The sequence below is a fragment of the Oryza sativa genome, chromosome 12 (assembly GCF_034140825.1).
Source record: "Oryza sativa Japonica Group chromosome 12, ASM3414082v1".
Classification (NCBI taxonomy): Eukaryota; Viridiplantae; Streptophyta; class Magnoliopsida; order Poales; family Poaceae; genus Oryza; species Oryza sativa.
In genome coordinates this window covers 867,922-885,032 of record NC_089046.1, presented here as the reverse complement: position 1 = coordinate 885,032, position 17,111 = coordinate 867,922, and the positions used below count along the sequence as shown (strand labels likewise).

The following is a 17,111-nucleotide window of genomic DNA, read 5'->3' as shown; positions in this document are numbered from 1 at the left end:
TCTCTCTCTTTTTCCACGGCAGCGACCAGTGGCGGCGAACCTCGCCGGCGTTGGGACGCACCAGCCTTCGCCGGAGAACACCATACACGTCCGGCTTCTCATGCGTCCACCGCTGCAGTCGCCATGAGTGACGCCGTCTCAAGCTTTCCGGGTGCGGCGCGCAGTGGGACCCACGTGTCGGTCTCATACTCACCATAAGAGCGGTGAAGTCGGCTGTGGCGTTGACCACCGACGTTGAAAATGGAAGCGCACATGCACATGAATGCCCGTGCGATGGGCATGTGCCCCATCCCGCCGAGCTAGAGCGCCGCGACGCCTCGCCTTCCCCTCCACCACCACCTGCTCCTCCTCCTCCTCGCCCTCGCCTCTTACATGGAAGACGCCCACCACCACCACTGGACAATGGTGGAGTGCAGCGGAACTCAGCTCTGGGCCTCCGGCCGCCCCTTCATCATCCACGGCTTCAACACCTACTGGCTCATGTCATTCGCCGCTGACCAAGCCACGCGCCCGCGGGTCACCGCCGCCATCGCCGAGGCCGCCGAGGCCGGCCTCAACGTCTGCCGCACCTGGGCCTTTAGTGACGGCGGTTACCGCGCGCTGCAGACCGTACCCTTCCACTACGACGAGGATGTCTTCCAGGTGAGCTAATTATACCACGGTGCATGGTACCTCCTTCTCCTTGGCGTGTGCGCGGGCAGCACGCCAGGTGTTTGATGAAATGCGTGGTCGAGATGCACTTGTCGTGCCTGTTAGATCATCAGACAATTCTATGTCTTGCCCTTAGATTTTAGCAGTCTTGTGTTGTGCGCGGCAGGCATTTGATGAAATGCTTGTCTCGTTTGCATGGTAGGAGAAGTTTTCATGTTGCTCGTTCTAAAAGTTATTCCCTTTTTCCCAACTGGATGCCTATCATAGATTGCCGGTGCCAAATTCTCTGCACTGCTTTAAAACCTTTGGTCTCTGCCTTTTTTCTTTTCTTTTCTTTTCTTTTTTTGCTTCACATTACTTACATCTACTAGTTCCCATGCCATTTTCTTTCAGGCTTTAGACTTTGTGGTCAGCGAGGCAAAAAGGCATAACATGAGGTTGATACTGTCACTTTGTAACAACTGGGAAGATTATGGAGGCAAGGCACAGTATGTGAGATGGGGAAAAGAGGCTGGTCTAGATCTTACTTCTGAAGATGACTTCTTCTCTGACCCAACAATTAAGAGCTACTACAAAGCTTTTGTTGAGGTAAATGTTCTGCTCGTATTATCCCTGTATAAAATGACTGGCAACAAATACTTTCATTAGATTGTATCATTGTATTATACACATGACACAATTTTAACATCATTCTTTTAGGCTGTTGTGACAAGAATAAACACGGTTACGAATGAAACCTACAAAGATGATCCTACTATTCTTGCCTGGGAGCTAATTAATGAGCCACGCTGCCCTTCAGATCCATCTGGAGATACTTTGCAGGTCTTCATTACATTCTGTGTTTTTGGGTAAAATTTCGGGTCTTCTATATTCTGTTTGGCTGCAACGCATTTTGAGGACAAGGGTTTGTTGTAGGCATGGATAGAAGAGATGGCATCTTATGTGAAGAGTATAGACCCTGTGCATCTCTTGGAGATTGGTATTGAAGGCTTTTATGGCCTATCCACTCCAGAACTTCTGCCTGTTAACCCAGATGAGTATTCAGGGCATGCTGGAACAGACTTCATCAGGAACCATCAAGCACCTGGAATTGACCTGGCGTCTATTCATGTTTACTCTGACACTTGGTAAATCCTCGCACCCAATTCCATGTTCTTATAGTTACATAGTTGAGCAGCCATGAAAGATGAATTTAGTGCATTATTGAAACGTAGTCTATTATCATGACTGGACTGCCTAAAAAAAATCATAACTGGACTGAGATCTTTTCCTAGGCTGCCTCACTCGATAAAGGAAAATCACCTTCAATTTGTGGATAAATGGATGCAACAACATATTCATGATGCAGCCAATTTACTTGGGATGCCAATTGTGGTTGGGGAGTTTGGGGTATCAGTTAAGGACGGGAAGTTTGGTAATGAATTCCGTGAAGATTTCATGAAGACAGTTTACAGAATTTTCTTGAGTTCTTGGAAGGAAGGAGTGATTGGAGGAGGTTGCCTTCTTTGGCAGCTTTTCCCTGAAGGAGCAGAGCACATGGATGATGGTTATGCAGTTATTTTTGCAAAATCACCATCCACATTAAGCTTACTTGCAAATCACTTAAGGTGTCTGGAATGTTGAGACTCAAAGTGGTGTTTCCCTTCTTTGTACTTCCTCCGTTTCATATTATAAGACTTTCTAGCATTGTCCACATTCATATACATGTTAATAAATCTAGACATATGTGTGTGTCTATTCATTAACATCTATATGAATGGGACAATGCTAGAAAGTCTTATAACCTGAAACGGAGGTAGTATATGATAGTGTATGTTTTACTATATTTGTAAAGCAAAGACCATTTCTGTAAAGTCGAACAAATGTTTTAATTTTAACTTGTAAGGCCCTAATGCCGGTCTTCCATTTTTACAAGACAGCATGATGTCATGCAAATGAAAGATAAATATTTGATGTTTAAATGCAATTCCTTCCTTCCATTATGCACTTAAGTAGCCTCAAAATTGTTGTTTGTACTGACAACTATATATATTTTACTTTTTAATGATGTGCTGATCTAAAATGGAAATACAATACTGACTTGAGTTCCATGTTTGCAGATTAGAGTGCAATTGTTTTTCATTAACTTTGCTTTGCTTGCAATCTGCCACCCTTATACCATGCAGACATGCCATGATCTCCTGAGGAGCATGATTCACAAAGATGTGGCTCTAAATCAGTTTAAAGTTGTTGTGTATATGCAGTGGTACAATAATTTGGAGAAGTCTCCTTGGATGTTTGAGTTGTATGCAGATTTACATCATAGGGATTTGACTATTAGATTAAAGAGCTGTTCTGGTGCTGAAAAAAAGGGGCTATGATCTGTATCTATTTCCAAAACCTCACTGGGTGGCCACTTCTTGATCATGGAATCTTGCTGCTGAGGGTTCAGCATATGGTCACGTTCTGTCTTTATGAAAACCCGTTTGATTCGATTTAGTCTCTCATCATCTCCTTCAAAGCTTGCAGTGCTAATAGCTGTCACAGGCCATGGACGCATCAGCATTGAAGCGAGTACTGATTCCTGACCAGATAAAAACAGGTATGTATAAGTATATCTGTAATCATTGTTTTCTTCTTCATTTTACTATGATGTTTAGTTGTTGAGGAATTGGTTTCTCAAGAGATTGGAATGGGGAATAATAATATTTTTTCCAGGAATTAGCCATAATGTATTATGATAATACCAGGCTCAGATTGCGTTGACAAAATCAGTAATTATGTTTTTGAGGCACATTGCCCAGTGCCACCTATGCTGAGTATGTGCACTAGCACCCTTAGATATTTTTCCATTCTTGTTTCTCAATCCTCTAAAACACATTATGATATAGCCATATGGTATAATACCTCTTCAGGACTCTGTTGGGATAATCTCTCTCTCTGGAATTCTGGTCTCAGGGCAGCAGTTGTTGGAGGATCATCTGCTCCTGTGCCGAATATCAAATTGATCTCATTCTCAGGCAATGTTGGTAAACCCTGTTAAACATTATTATTCAGAGGTTGCCTTTAGTTATACATATGAGCTTATAATTATGATATGCGATTGAAAATAACAGAATATTGAACAAAGAAACACAAAAATTATGCTTATGAACATCACATCTTTCTTATCTTCGTCAGTTTGAAGTCCAAATGGTAGCATCGTAGCTGCCACAAAAATTGCTTGTCTAATCCTGTCAACGAATTGGTGCATTGCATGAATAAGACTCAACCCTCCTGAACCATGTCCAACCAAAATCACCTGAAATTAGATTGAGTTGAGTTACCTAGGTAACCAAAAGTACCTTTGATCTATATCTGCAATTAACATGTTGCAACTTTGATAGTTTTTCCTTATGTAGCTTCGAGACTACCTTAGCATTTTGTAGGCATCAGAATTGAATGTGTAGTGAATTTCTAATCAACATAAATTTTACCACTTCAGGTGAAGGTATGAATCAATGTAGATCTGTTCTCTGTAAGGTCTTTGATTCATCGTTGTTGTAAATGCAAAGAGCACTGAGATTTAATACAAACAAGTTCCACCTGAAACTAGCATAACTGTGGCCTTTCATTTAGTCCAATATCTCCATTTTATTGAAAAATGCATGGAACAATTATCTTTTGATCATTTCCATGGAAATGTGGTGGTATGCTAGCAGTAATAACATGCCACTTAGGTTGAACTGGACGGTCTTATAAATTAATGTAAATTGCATGAACACACAAGAGATATACCTTCTCATCCTCTGGTATGGCTGAGATGAGGTCCAGGAGCGGCTTGTCATACTGCTCAAATGATCGAACTGTGTTGGGGTCGGTAGGGTCAACACCAGCTCCAGCAAGGTCTATGCATGTTACTTGGTAACCAGAGCTCTCAAGGAGCCAACGAAGCTTGAACCAACACCAGGATCCATGCCCTTCTCCATGAACAAGCACAAAGTGCTCCCTTGCCATGCTCATTCGGGCTCTGTGTTTGGAGGCCAATTACTGAAGGATGGAGGGGGATTATTTGATTGATATCCTCCAGGACAACTACATTTGCGCTGTCAATTCCAAATGCCAAACCAAGCAGGTCGTCCAGTGGGTTCTATTTTAAATGATTGTCTCATAGGAGATGTCTACATTTCTAGCATGTGAAATGGCTGAAAATATGTTATATGATGCAAGAAATAGCTTGTGGGCCAGCTTGTTTTTCTCCCTGCATTGCGCTTGGTGTTTGGCCTTTTTCCCTGATGGACAAACTAACTTATCGGAGGAGGTATTCTCTCTCTCTCTCTCTCTCTCTCTCTCTCTCTTGAGTAAAGTGTATGGGTGGTCCTTAAACTTGTAGGGGTGTGTCATCTAGGTCCCTAAACTCTCAAAATGCATATCCAAGTCTCAGAACTTGTCATAGTGTGTCATCTAGGTCCCAAATCGCCACAACCACTTCAGGATCCTACGTGGCGTTGATGTGGTATGTCACACGGACATGACGTGGTATTATTTTGACTGACAAATAGGACCCATTTAAATTTTTTCCTTTTCTTTTTTCTTCTCTTTTCCCCCTTTATTCTCCTTTCTTTGTGACGTGAGCAGAAGAAAGGAAAAAAAGAAGAATAAGAAGAAAACGGAAAAGAAAAAGAAAAAGAAAAGGACACGTCACGTCCATCGGTCCATGTGGCATGCTATATCAGCGCCACGTAGGATCCTAGAGGGGATGTGTCGATTTGGGACCTAGATGATACACTTTGACAAGTTCTGAGACTTGGATATGCATTTTGAGAGTTTAGGGATCTATATGACAACCCTACAAGATTAAGGACCGCCAATACACTTTACTTAAAAAAAAAAACTCCGCGGAATATATGTCCTGTTATTATTCCTGTATTCATATTTTCCATGTGATATAGGTCCTGTTAATGTACACTGATTTGAGCGTAAGGCGGAAGAAAAACACTAGACCCTTGTTGATTTGCTTGGTAACGGTCTAATCTTACGTGTATAAACACACACCACATATTGTAGAATCAAGGAAGTCGTTGGTGATCAGCAGGTACATCATGCAGGAGAGAAGCGTCTTCTAGCTTGGAATGTGAATATGCATGGTGCGGTCACAGCGACTTGAGGATGAGGTTGAAGAGAAGCTCCGGCGCGGAAAAGAAGGGGCTGTGGTCGGTGTCCATGACCATCACCTTGCTTGGCGGCCACCGGCGGATCATTGCCTCCTGTTGCTCCGGCTGCACCATCCGGTCGTTCTCCGTCTTTATGTAGACGCGGCGGACCCTGTCGATGAAGCTCTCAACTCCTCCATCGTCGCCGGTGAATCTGGCCGTGCTGAGCGCCGTTGGCCATGGCCGGAGTAGAATGGAAGCTAGTGCAGAGTCCTGAAGAAACAGTAAGCAGGCAATCCTTGTGCAACAAGATTTATTCAGAAGAAACCATGCTGCTTACAGTAGTAGTACCTCTTGGGGGCTTTGTTGATAGAGAATAATGCGTTGGAACTCCTTTCTTAATGCCACAGCTGTAGGCGGATGATCAGCTCCTAGACCAAATGTCAGGTCATACACATCTCCATGCTCGGATAAATCAGGTACACCCTGTTAATTTTCAACTCAATTTTTTTCAGTGAAGAACGTACAAATGCTTCTACTGTAGTCATTGCAAAGTGGAAAGATGAATCACATCTTTGATGTCTTGTTCAGTTTGGTAGCCGAACTGAAGCATGGTTGCTGCGATGAAGATTGCCTGCTTAATTCTGTCCCCAAACAAATGCATTGCATGGACAACGCTTAGACCTCCTGCACTATGTCCAATCAAAATTACCTGACAAACAAGAGAACTGTGCATCAGGTTAAATGGTTGACCACTGACGTAAAACATATTTATCTGAAGTTGGACTTTGAGTAAAAGATGTTGATGGAACAGTGAACCATAATCTGAATCACCTACCTTGTCGCCGGCCGGTAAGCTGGCCATGAGGTCAAGGAGCGGCGCGTTGTAGTCGTCGAAGGAGCGGACGTGGTTGGGATCGACGAGGCTGCCGGCCGCGCCGGCGAGGTCGACGGCGGAGACACGGTGGCCGGAGTCTTGGAGCAGGCGGAGGAGCCTGAACCAGCACCAGGCGCCATGGCCGGCGCCATGCACAAGGACGAAGTGCTCCGTGCTCCTGCAACTCTCGGAAAAATCGTCGCCTGCGTCCGTATGCATGTTTGTCACAAGTCGCAACCTGACACGCTTGATTGTTTGCTCCTGTGTCTCTCCTCCTGTGCTGTTTATAACTTTATATACGTAGTACGTCATGAAATCAAGACACTTTTAAATGACAAGATATGCAAGCTGGCTGCCATGGATTTGATTTAGGGTGTGTTTAGATCCCAAAAATTTTTAGTCAAAAATGTCAAATCAAATATTTGGGCACATGCATGGAGCATTAAATGTGGACGAAAAAAAATCAATTGCACAGTTTACATGTAAATTGCGAGATGAATCTTTTGAGCCTAATTGTGCCATGATTTGACAATGTGATTCTACAATAAATATTTGCTAATGACAGATTAATTAGACTTAATAAATTCGTCTCATAGTTTACATGCGAAATTTGTAATTCATTTTGTTATTAATCTACGTTTAATACTTTAAATATATATGTCCGTATACTTAAAACAAATTTTGGCCAAACAATTAAATACGGCCTTAGCTGCCAAACATCGCCTGCATATTAGATGGTGCTTCTGAACTAAACACGTACTTATGTTATTGTATATTCTGAAAATTTTTGTCAAACTTTTGTTAGGTAGTAGTATGACTATAAACTTACGGTTTTGAAGCCCAATCTAAACTTTGGTATCCGTTTAATTTTTACCTTCTTTCTTGGTCACCTTTGATTGGAGATTTCGCCAATTCACATTGATTGATTCATTTGTAAGAAAAAGGATTAAGAATTTACCTTGTGTCAACTCAGGGCTAGCAGAGTGTAGAGCTTAGTTTTTTTTTCCTGTTCCTGCAAAGTCAACCAGCAGATCTACCCCTGAATTGAGGGAGCATATAATAAGCATATTACACAAAAAAAATATTGAATTATTCCAAATAAGATATGGATATAACTTGCAATTCCGAGGTATAAAATACTACTAGCGTTTGTGTTTATGGAGAGCTTGCAGCAGCTGGACGCGGCCGGCAAGGTCCTTGCTTTTGCTTTCCTCCTACTATGAAATACAGTAGAGCTGGTTTGGTTTTGTCAAACTTGCTCTTTCTTGCACGTATATACATCCTACCTGCTTACTACTGAGACGTTGACACTGCGTCATTTCATCGTTTATATCAGATGGCGACGATGCAACGAGATAAACGGATCTTGCGTCTTGACTTTGAACATTGTTTCATCATCTCATCGAGAAGAAGAAAAACTGCAAGAAACACGAGACATGGCCGAAAGTTGGCTCAAGTTTAGCCCAACATGCATGTCCTGATGATTGATCATGATCTAGGAATAAGTTAATTTTTGGTCCCTTAATTTGATAGCAAGTTCGATTTTCGTCCTTGAACCGTAATACCAGATACAACGGGTTTCTCAAAACCAGTGCAATATAGGTCCCATAACAGTATACAGAGTGGTTTTGTCCGATGTGGCAATTTGACCCGAGTCAACAGTGTTGAGCTAGCGTGAACCCCACGTATCAGGGCCTCTTCACTCCTCTCTCTCTCTCTTCATCTATCTCTCGTTCTCTTCACCTAGACGGGGAGGGCGTCCATGTCGATGAGGACTAAGGAGGATGACAAAGGGGGCAGGCTGGAGCCATTGTTGATGATGATGCCATTGCCAGCGACCGCGCGGCTATGAGGCCGAGCCGCTCTGGCCTCACATGTAAGCGACACATCCCTCTTCTCTTTTCTCCCTCTTCGTCTCGAAGCCGACGCTTCGCCTCGACGCAGCCGCTGCCGGTGCGGCGGTGGTACGTGTATGCGCCCGCTTGAGCACAACAGTGAGAGCGTTGGAGAGCGGCGACCATGGTCATCGCCTCGAAGGTCCTTGGTAGCTCGGACAACTATCCCACGAAGGGCAACTCTGACGCATCGCCCTCCTCCCCCTTCGCCTCCACCTCCACGCCATGCAGCCGCGGCGGCAACAACGACGACAACAAGGACACGCACCGCTCCTACCCTCTCCTCCCTCTTCTCGCTCGGAGCTCGCTGTACGCTGGGGCTCCTCGTGCACGGGCTAGAAGCAGACAGGCAAGCGTGTCGCCCGTGGCTCAGTAGTGGCGGGCAGTGCAACGCGCGAAGAGGCTGGACCACTGAAGTTCTGATTCGGCCTCTGACACGCCTTCCTTCTCCTTTGCGAGCTCCGCTTGGCCTCCTCCTTAGCTACCTCCTCCTCGCCTGTCGCCTACAAAAGCCACTGTCGGCCGTGCGCGGCCAAGGGAGAGGGAGGGGTTGTGCTGGAGGGTGACGGTGACGATGCTCGAGATTGACATCCGCCGCCGACCGCATCTGGGGAGGAAGAGGGGAGAAGGGGAAGGAAATGTTGAGATTATAGACATATAATGATTTAATATATTCCATAAATAAATCATGACATTACAGATGAAAACTAGCATGAACGCATCATTAGATCTATACATGTAAACTACACAGTATAACATGAACAGATCAAATATGCGCAACATATTGAAAACGTACCGAGGTGACGTAAAGACCGGTTGCTTGGTTGAAACTTTTCGCAGGTGTCTACGAAGGCACGAAACACGCGAGCGAAGAGGAAGGCGAGCCGTCGCGAACAAACAGGGAGCAGTCGCGCGAAGCGCTTCCCAAAAACCTTATTGCCGCCTTCTCCCGGTGCAGGACGTCGAAGGCAGAGGTTCCGGAGACCTGCTCTCCCGATCGCCGGTGCACGCCGGCGAGCGGGATGGAGTAGTCTACGAGCGACGGCGCAGTACAGAGTAGGAGGCAAACCCTAGATTGATTTCGCTAGTGTTGCGTGAAGACGGCAGGTCGGTTTATATAGAGAAGGGTCGCTTGATCAGGGCGCCCGCACGATCTCTACTGCGCGTAACCGAACCGGATAAGTCGCGCGTAACTTATCCGGACTCCACGCCGTTTGCACGCACCGGATTTTTCGGAACGTTTCCAAAACAAAAACGAATCCGAATTTGCAGCAAAACAAAACTGCAAAAGGAGGCTGCATCTGCGCAAGGGTGAGGAGCCAATTTTTCGGACCATTCGACGCGTACGTCGTGCACGCGCGCCGCCTGCCCTGCTAGGCGAGGCGAGCGAGCGCGCGTGTGTTTCCCCTCTTCTCTCCACCACACATGCTTCAAGTGGCTAGGAGGACATCCTCCCTTTTAAGGAGGTCCCCCTCTCCTAGAATAAGCAAGGTGGTACTAAACTCCATATGCATGCCATCCCATGAGGTGGGCTTTTGTGATTTTCCAAAGAATTAATCTTCGAGTGGGCTAAGGCCCATTCATTAATTCCAACAGGAAATGCCACCACCCACTGGCCACATCTGGGGAAGAAGAAGGGAAAAAGGGGAGAAGGGGAGAAGATAGAGAAGAGAGAGAGGATGAGGTGGAGGAAGTGGGGTCCACTGACATGTGGGTCTCACTACTATTTTTTAATCTCATTGTTTGACTGACATATGGGTCCATATATTTTGTTTTAATTTTTAAATTGTCAGATTTTATTTCATGTGACACGTCAGATGAAAACCGAGTCAAATTAGTCATATAAGCGTCACGCCAGTTGAAACCACCTTGGGACCTATATTGCACTGGTTTTAACAGTTGAGGACCTGTTGTATTTGGGTTGTATTTGGTATTAGGTTTTAATAGTTGAGGACCTGTTGTATTTTGGTTCAAGAACGAAAATCGAACTCGCTGTCAAAAGAGGCCTAGACTGAACTTATTCGTTTGATCTAGTAGTAATAAACTAGTAATTGTCTTTGGCCCATTCGGCCTGATAGGGTTTAATGGTCTTGGCTTGGTCAGCAATTTGAGGCTGGAATGAGAAGGGCCAAATTAGGCCCATTACATTTCAGAGACATTAAATATGTACTGATGTATACTACCTCCGTCCTAAAATATAGTAACTTTTAGTTATTAAGTGTGTCTAGATTCAGAGCTAAAAATGCTTATATTTTAGGATGGAAGGAGTATATATTTGACATGAACTAGCTAGATAAGTAGTACTCACTGAAATAAAATTAATTTCCTCTGCAACCAAAAGGTGGGCATGAACTAGCTATCGTCGGATGGATGGTTGAAACGTCAAGCTCACCAAAATCTTGAGAAGCTAGAGATGGTTAAGGACGTGAACAGTACGTACACAAACTTAATGAAACGCATTATTCTCCCACAACTTGTACAAAATTTAGTGTCGGCAACAACCTATCTTCTTCTTTTTGATAAAAAGGAGGCCAAGCCCAAGCAACAACCTATCAATCATTCAATCGATCTGTGACCAAGAAGAGACAACAGGTCTACCATGTCCAATTGTCCATAGGAATCAGCACGTGTGCTTACCTGCTAAAAAGAGTTGGAATTTTGCTACTGTTGAGTGAACTTAACTGTGAGATGTTTGTGTCCTTTGAACCGCATAGAGAAAACTGATGGCCATTCATGAGCATCGCGTTTTGTCTCATCCCCAATAATACCTCTCCTTGTCTTCTCCATTTTCCTGGTCCAATCTTCTCATTTAATTTTCTCTCCTCCAATTCTCAATCTGATCAATCCTCATTTAGTCCTTACCAGATAGACCAACTTGAGCTACCCATTAATGCTCTAGTAATCTTCTTTACCTTTTGTTTCTCTTACCATTTTGCTTATGGATTACTCGTTCCTACAAAGGTGAACTTGTTTAATCCTTCTAACCAACTGACACCAACCCGGTCGATTAATTCTGTCATCAAATGTACTTCTCCGCTTAATTATTGTGAAACTAAGGAAGCCATCGTTTGGCTTATTTTAAGCATAAGCGAAACGATATTTTTGCAAATAAAAAATAATTTGTGAATAAAACATTTATATAGTGTTCTTAGCAATCTAAAAGCTAAAGCTGAAAAATAAACTTCAATGAAAAAACCTCAAAATCAACTTTGAATTTAAGGTTGAAAATTCAAATTTCTTCAATGGAAAAACCTCAAAATCAACTTTAAATTTAAGGTTGAAAATTTAAATTTTGGCTGATAAGTATAAGCATAAGCGAAAAGATGGGGCGTATACAAGATAATACTACGTCTATCTCTTTATATATAACGTCATTGACTTTCAAAAATAATATGTTTGACCATTCATTTATTTATTTTTTTGCAAATATAAAAAAATTAAGTCATAATTCATGTTTATAAAAACTTTAACGATAAATTAAGTCAGAACAAAATAAATAATAATTACATATAAGATGAATTGTAAAATATATCTAAAAAGTTAACGATATCGTATATTAAAAATGGAGGGAGTAATAATACTTTTTCTTTTGCTAAAATTGATCCACGTCTAGATTTTCGTTTTTGCGCAGAGCCACTTATCTAGACTTGAAATCTAGAAATAGCCGATTAAAAAACAAAAAAATGGCTGTCATTTCCACCAATGGAATTGAGCTTGACTGCCTAGTCAACAAGGCAAGGCATCATCAACGTTGGAAAGTTTAGATTTTTTTTCCAACGGAACAAACGAAACCTTGAGATTTTTCTTCTTGTAGTATTGTTTCTCAACTTTGACTGGTGCCTGATACCCACGGCCACAGCGCACCAGTGCACAGGTTACTTACCCACTGTACTAACTAATGCCCACGCCTGGGCTACTAATCATCTTTTATTAAGTCCAAATCCATCTACAGTTGAGACTTGAGATGAGAGAGAGAGAGAGCTGTCTCTTTCCTTTGCATTCCCCACACAAAGAAGAACACACACGAGTACGACACGAACAAGAACAAGCAGCCCTCCTCTCCAATACTACCACGCTGGCTGTGGCTGGGCTGACTGCTCCTCGTTTCTCCTACCTTTGGCCTGCCCATTAATGGCCCCTGGTATATTAACCTTCTCTTCTCTTCCTCCCTCCTAGACTCCTCCTGCTCTGCTTTGCTTCCCTTCCCTGTGCGCCCCGCCCCCACGAAAATCCACTTCTTTTCCTCACCTTGCCACTGTCGGTTCTTGCCTCTTTCTTTGAGGACTCGCCCGCCCAACAGAAGGAGGCAAAGGATGATCCAGTCTTGAATGACCAGTTCCGGAGGATCTGCGCAAGAAAGGTGCGATTCCCCCCCCCCCTTCTTTCTCGCATCTGCTTTCATCCCCCCTGAACCTCAAATAACACTTCCTCTAGATCTTTCCATCAACTTAATTAATCCATGTATTGCCTATCTTTGCGGTTGCGAAATGCTTGCTGATTTCTGGCCTCAGTTGACAATCATTATTGATCCGTCAACTTAATCTAGATTAGTTTCTGTGGACTAATTGATCCCCCAAAATATTTGTTTTTATTTTGTTTTATTTTCTAGACCATACTATCGCTGTGGTGTTCCTCATGTGATCCACTCAAGAATTTATCTTGTTGCCTGTGTAGATAGCTGCGCCTAGCATGTAAGAAGCACGACCATTCCATTACCATGGAGTTCCTGTAATCCAATCATTCGAGCAAACTCCATGCATTGGATCAGTAACTCAACAATGGTGGTTACCATTTTGCCCAACTGCATCTAGTTCCTATATTTGACCAGTTGCCCAAGAAACAACATTTCCATGGAAGCTCCTAAGCTTCGTTTCGTCAGATGCCCAGGATGCCTCCAGCTTCTTGTGGAGTACCCAACCATTGCTGTCTACCAGTGTGGTGGCTGTGGTACTGTTCTTAGAGGTAACAATCATTTAGTCTTCCTTTCAGTTTCCTCGTTACATATATTTCTGTTTCTCATGTACAGTTTTGATGACTAGTGGTATCTACTGTGCAGCGAAAAATCGAGTCGCGCCAGCAACTAATACTAATGCAGAATCTGGTGAGCACAATGAATTTTCAAATATTTCAACAGGGGATTCTCAGAACAACAAATTGATCTGTACAGATGGGCAGAAAATTTCACCATCCTCCAATGCACAACCTGGTGTGGTGCAGGAGAAGATTACCTTTGCTAGCGAGGAAAAAACTGTGTCCACTAGCAATAGTATCGACTCCAATGAGCATGTTAACATCGAGTGTTCCTTATTTGATGGGGATGCCAGCAATCATGATGTGAGGACTGAAGGCATAAATGATGAAGATAAAGTCACTGTGTCTAATTCAACTCTTGATTTAGTGAGGAAAGTAGAGAATGTTGAAACCGATGGAAATGAAAAAGGTTCCTTTACGGATGATGGGAGCATCAGCAATGAAGTTGCTACCACCCAAAGCATGGTCCACATGGATGGAGCTGGTTTTGATAATAATTTTACAGAAGTACAGAGTGCAGCTGAGGGGAAGTGTACACTTAGCGATGCTAATCTGGACTCACAAGAGATAGTTGCGATTTGCCAACCTGATAACATTTCTGTTGGCACAAAAGAAAGGGTTCAGCTATATGAAGGTTTTCATGTTGAATCACATGAAGATCTGATTGAAGAATTGGTGAGATCTCTTTCACTCAGTGACGACGAAGAAGAGTTTGTCGATATAGCAGAAAACAGTGAACTTAATGATGCTTTACGTTCTCAAATGGGCAGCTGCAGATTTTCATTGGGGAGCAAAATGAATGATGGCCCTCGAACTGATCCTCATGGCCGGTTAATCGAAGAATTAGAGATGTCTTTCAGTGATGCTGAAGAACCACTAGACCAAAATATTATGGTCTCCCTCAATGACATAGAAAAGCCTATTTTGGATGAGGTCAGTAAAGAAAATCACATTTTGGAGGAGGATGGTAAAGAAAGTCACATTTTGGACGTGGATGGTAAAGAAAGTCACATTTTGGACGTGGATGGTAAACAAAACCACATTTTGGACGAGGATGGTAAAGAAAACCACATTTTGAATGAGGATGATAAGGAAAACCTCATTTTGGATAAGGGCGGCGAGGACACTTTGGATGCAGGTGGTGCTAATTCATATGAAGAAAGAGTATTGCCATCAGATGATGGGCTTCTCAAATCTGGACAAAGTTTCCAACAATGTGAGCTGGCTGCTGTTAACATGGCAGAAAAGGATGAGGGGCATCTAGAAGAAACCAACATGGCTAACCATGCTGAAGCAAACAGTGGAACTGCTGCTGTTCTTTCAAATTTGTCAAACGATAAATTTTGTGCCATATTACCACCTAGCTGTGATGGGAGAAAAGAAGAAAAATCTAACATACATAGAGGTAGAGAACTCTGTCAAGGATTGTCACTTGATTCTGTAGACTTCCGATCAATCCAAAATTTTATCGAGTCTCAAATGGATGGGACCTCAAGTTCTCTTTCAAGTGGCTCTCCAAGTCATGGTGACCTGGAACATAATAGATCAAACAGATTCAAGAAAATTGATCGACTTGAGCGCCTGAGGAAGATGGATGATCTAAGAGATCAGTTAAATAGGCTTTCTAGCCAGAAAGGTTTGGAAAATAGGTACAAGAACAAAGGCCCTGGACTCCTTCAGGAACAGATTAGCTACAGACACCTTGAACAACATCCTTGTGGTTTTGATGGTGATTCTATCCTGGATTCTGATATTATCGATTCCTATTATGATCAAGGAAATCCACCAAGGTACCCACCACCAGATCCGTTCTCCCCAACTCATTCGCACTATCATTGTGGACATGGGCAACCCCATATCCCATATAACTGCAGTGCATGGGAGTTTAATTCATATTATCAGTCCTCATATGCGGGAAGTACAGTTCTTGAACACGAGTCACTTCGCTCGAGCTACAAGGAGCAGAAACGTGCAGTGAGGAAAAGCATTCTGCGGTCTCTGTCTGGTGCTTCCCCATTTACCATCTGCAATGGCTGTTTCAATTTGGTTCAAGTGCCATCAGACATCTATGTATCGAAAAAGAAGATCGCTAAGTTCCAGTGCGGTCGGTGCTCCAAGGCCCTTATGTTATCATTTCCTGCTACAAATAGTGAAGATGCAAAGCTCAGTAATAAGGAAGTAAATCGAAAACCAAACAAGCCTGTCCACAATAGTGTTGTTGGTATGGAGGGTGGCTATTCTTTTTCTGCTGAATGCTCACGAGGGGATCCTGTGAGCATAAGTGAAGAATGTGGAGCTTCAATCTCAAGAAGCTTCTCTGGTAGAACTAGAGCAGCTGTTGCTGCATCAGGAAGTGGAAAAAAGGTGTCAGACTCGGCACTTCATCGGCTCATGGGGTATGATTCAGCAAGCCAGTTGTTACGGCGGAGCAGAGCATTTGACGATGGATATGACAGTTTTGAATCCATGGTGCCAGTATCAAACAGAGTATCCAGAAGAAAGAATTTGTGAGATACTTATGTAGCCTTTTGATTCCTACCAAGCAGGATAGGAAGGATCAGCAATTTTGTGATTATGTACAAGAAATGGACACCTTGCCTGCAAGTTATTATATTTTTTTGTCTTTCAGAAGATTTTGGGATTTTAATTCTGAAGTTCTTTGGTTAGTCATTCTTCAATCAAGGTACAGTAATTCGTTATTCTTGTTGTAAAGTTGTGTATATTTGGTGGGATAAGATTGTATAACAGTTATTGCCAGATGTTTGTTAATACATGGTGTTTCTTAACTTTGTAATTTTGTATACATTGGAGGCATTTGCAGACACCAAATAGAGCGGCACAATGAGTGCTTATGATGTTTTGTGTGAGTAAGTTGGACAGCACAAGAAGACAACAACTCTGAATGTAAACCATTATTTGTTAGGTGTAACGGACCATGTGGTTTGTCTTTGCATGAGACTATGAGATGCATCTTTTGCTGTCGCTCATCATTGTAATTTTGTAAATTGGATATGGATACTACATATTGGACCAGATTTTTATATGTGATTGTGCCGGGTTAGGCATGCTGTTGACAGCAAACAGTCAGGCATTCCTAGTGGTTTCCGGTGGCATTGTACACTGATAACATATACTTTGCTGGGAAATGTTTCTCGTCTCTCTTACTATTAGTTTTAGCTGCCTAATTTTCCATTGCCGGTGCAGCAGCGAGAGCGGATGATCGATGGAGAATTACCTGAGGTCCTGGGTTGGGTTCGACTCCCTATGGGAGCGAATTTTTCAGGATTTAACGGCGTTGTGCTTTTAGTGGTAGGAAAAAATGTTTTGCCATTAGTGCTCAGAAACAATCAATCAACATTATGTTTTCAGGGAAATATAGTTGGATGTATGTATAGTACCGATACGTGGGCATCCCAATAATGATTAGGTTGGCCAGTGTCTAATGTAGTGGGCCGAGATCACTGTGGATGAAATTCCTCAAAGCAGGTCAGGCCCAATTAATCTCATGCATTACAAAGCAGAAAAGTCTACATTCCTCAACTACAG

The 17,111-nt window shown here is 43.0% G+C and overlaps 4 protein-coding genes and 1 long non-coding RNA gene across 9 annotated transcripts; 3 read left to right on the top strand and 2 right to left on the bottom strand.

The window, feature by feature from the left end:
- The first annotated feature begins 268 nt into the window (after positions 1 to 268).
- LOC9271116 (mannan endo-1,4-beta-mannosidase 8) lies at positions 269 to 2,633 on the top strand. The gene is made up of 5 exons (XM_015764678.3): positions 269 to 642; positions 1,045 to 1,239; positions 1,351 to 1,473; positions 1,567 to 1,778; positions 1,926 to 2,633. The coding sequence occupies exons 1-5, from the start codon at positions 373 to 375 to the stop codon at positions 2,272 to 2,274; spliced, it is 1,149 nt and encodes a 382-aa protein (XP_015620164.1). The 5' UTR covers positions 269 to 372; the 3' UTR covers positions 2,275 to 2,633.
- A 110-nt stretch (positions 2,634 to 2,743) lies between these two features.
- LOC4351331 (methylesterase 17) lies at positions 2,744 to 4,859 on the bottom strand. Its single transcript, XM_015764682.3, has 4 exons — positions 4,408 to 4,859; positions 3,791 to 3,931; positions 3,538 to 3,666; positions 2,744 to 3,214 (listed from the first exon to the last, which is right to left on the bottom strand). The coding sequence occupies exons 1-4, from the start codon at positions 4,630 to 4,632 to the stop codon at positions 2,951 to 2,953; spliced, it is 759 nt and encodes a 252-aa protein (XP_015620168.1). The 5' UTR covers positions 4,633 to 4,859; the 3' UTR covers positions 2,744 to 2,950.
- Positions 4,609 to 5,664, top strand: LOC107279793 (uncharacterized). Its single transcript, XR_001542213.3, has 3 exons — positions 4,609 to 4,744; positions 4,846 to 4,930; positions 5,562 to 5,664. It is a non-coding gene; the product is annotated as an uncharacterized lncRNA (long non-coding RNA).
- Positions 5,505 to 7,226, bottom strand: LOC4351330 (methylesterase 17). 4 transcript variants are annotated; one of them, XM_015764680.3, is made up of 4 exons: positions 6,601 to 6,952; positions 6,334 to 6,474; positions 6,114 to 6,248; positions 5,505 to 6,022 (listed from the first exon to the last, which is right to left on the bottom strand). In XM_015764680.3, exons 1-4 carry the CDS (start codon positions 6,949 to 6,951, stop codon positions 5,915 to 5,917), a joined length of 735 nt encoding a protein of 244 aa, XP_015620166.1. In that variant the 5' UTR covers position 6,952; the 3' UTR covers positions 5,505 to 5,914. The 4 variants fall into 4 exon arrangements, with proteins under 4 accessions (XP_015620166.1, XP_066162453.1, XP_015620165.2 ...); XM_066306356.1 differs by having other exon boundaries at positions 5,505 to 6,035; positions 6,334 to 6,490; positions 6,601 to 6,892; XM_015764679.3 differs by having other exon boundaries at positions 5,505 to 6,035; positions 6,601 to 6,858.
- Positions 7,227 to 12,708: 5,482 nt separating this feature from the next.
- LOC4351329 (uncharacterized) lies at positions 12,709 to 16,646 on the top strand. Of its 2 annotated transcripts, XR_001542319.3 has the most exons (4): positions 12,709 to 12,894; positions 13,209 to 13,496; positions 13,591 to 16,248; positions 16,387 to 16,646. XR_001542319.3 is itself a non-coding variant. In XM_015765150.3 (3 exons), exons 2-3 carry the CDS (start codon positions 13,385 to 13,387, stop codon positions 16,074 to 16,076), a joined length of 2,598 nt encoding a protein of 865 aa, XP_015620636.1. In that variant the 5' UTR covers positions 12,709 to 12,894; positions 13,209 to 13,384; the 3' UTR covers positions 16,077 to 16,646. The 2 variants fall into 2 exon arrangements, 1 of the variants encoding a protein (XP_015620636.1); XM_015765150.3 differs by having other exon boundaries at positions 13,591 to 16,646.
- The last annotated feature ends 465 nt before the right edge of the window (positions 16,647 to 17,111 follow it).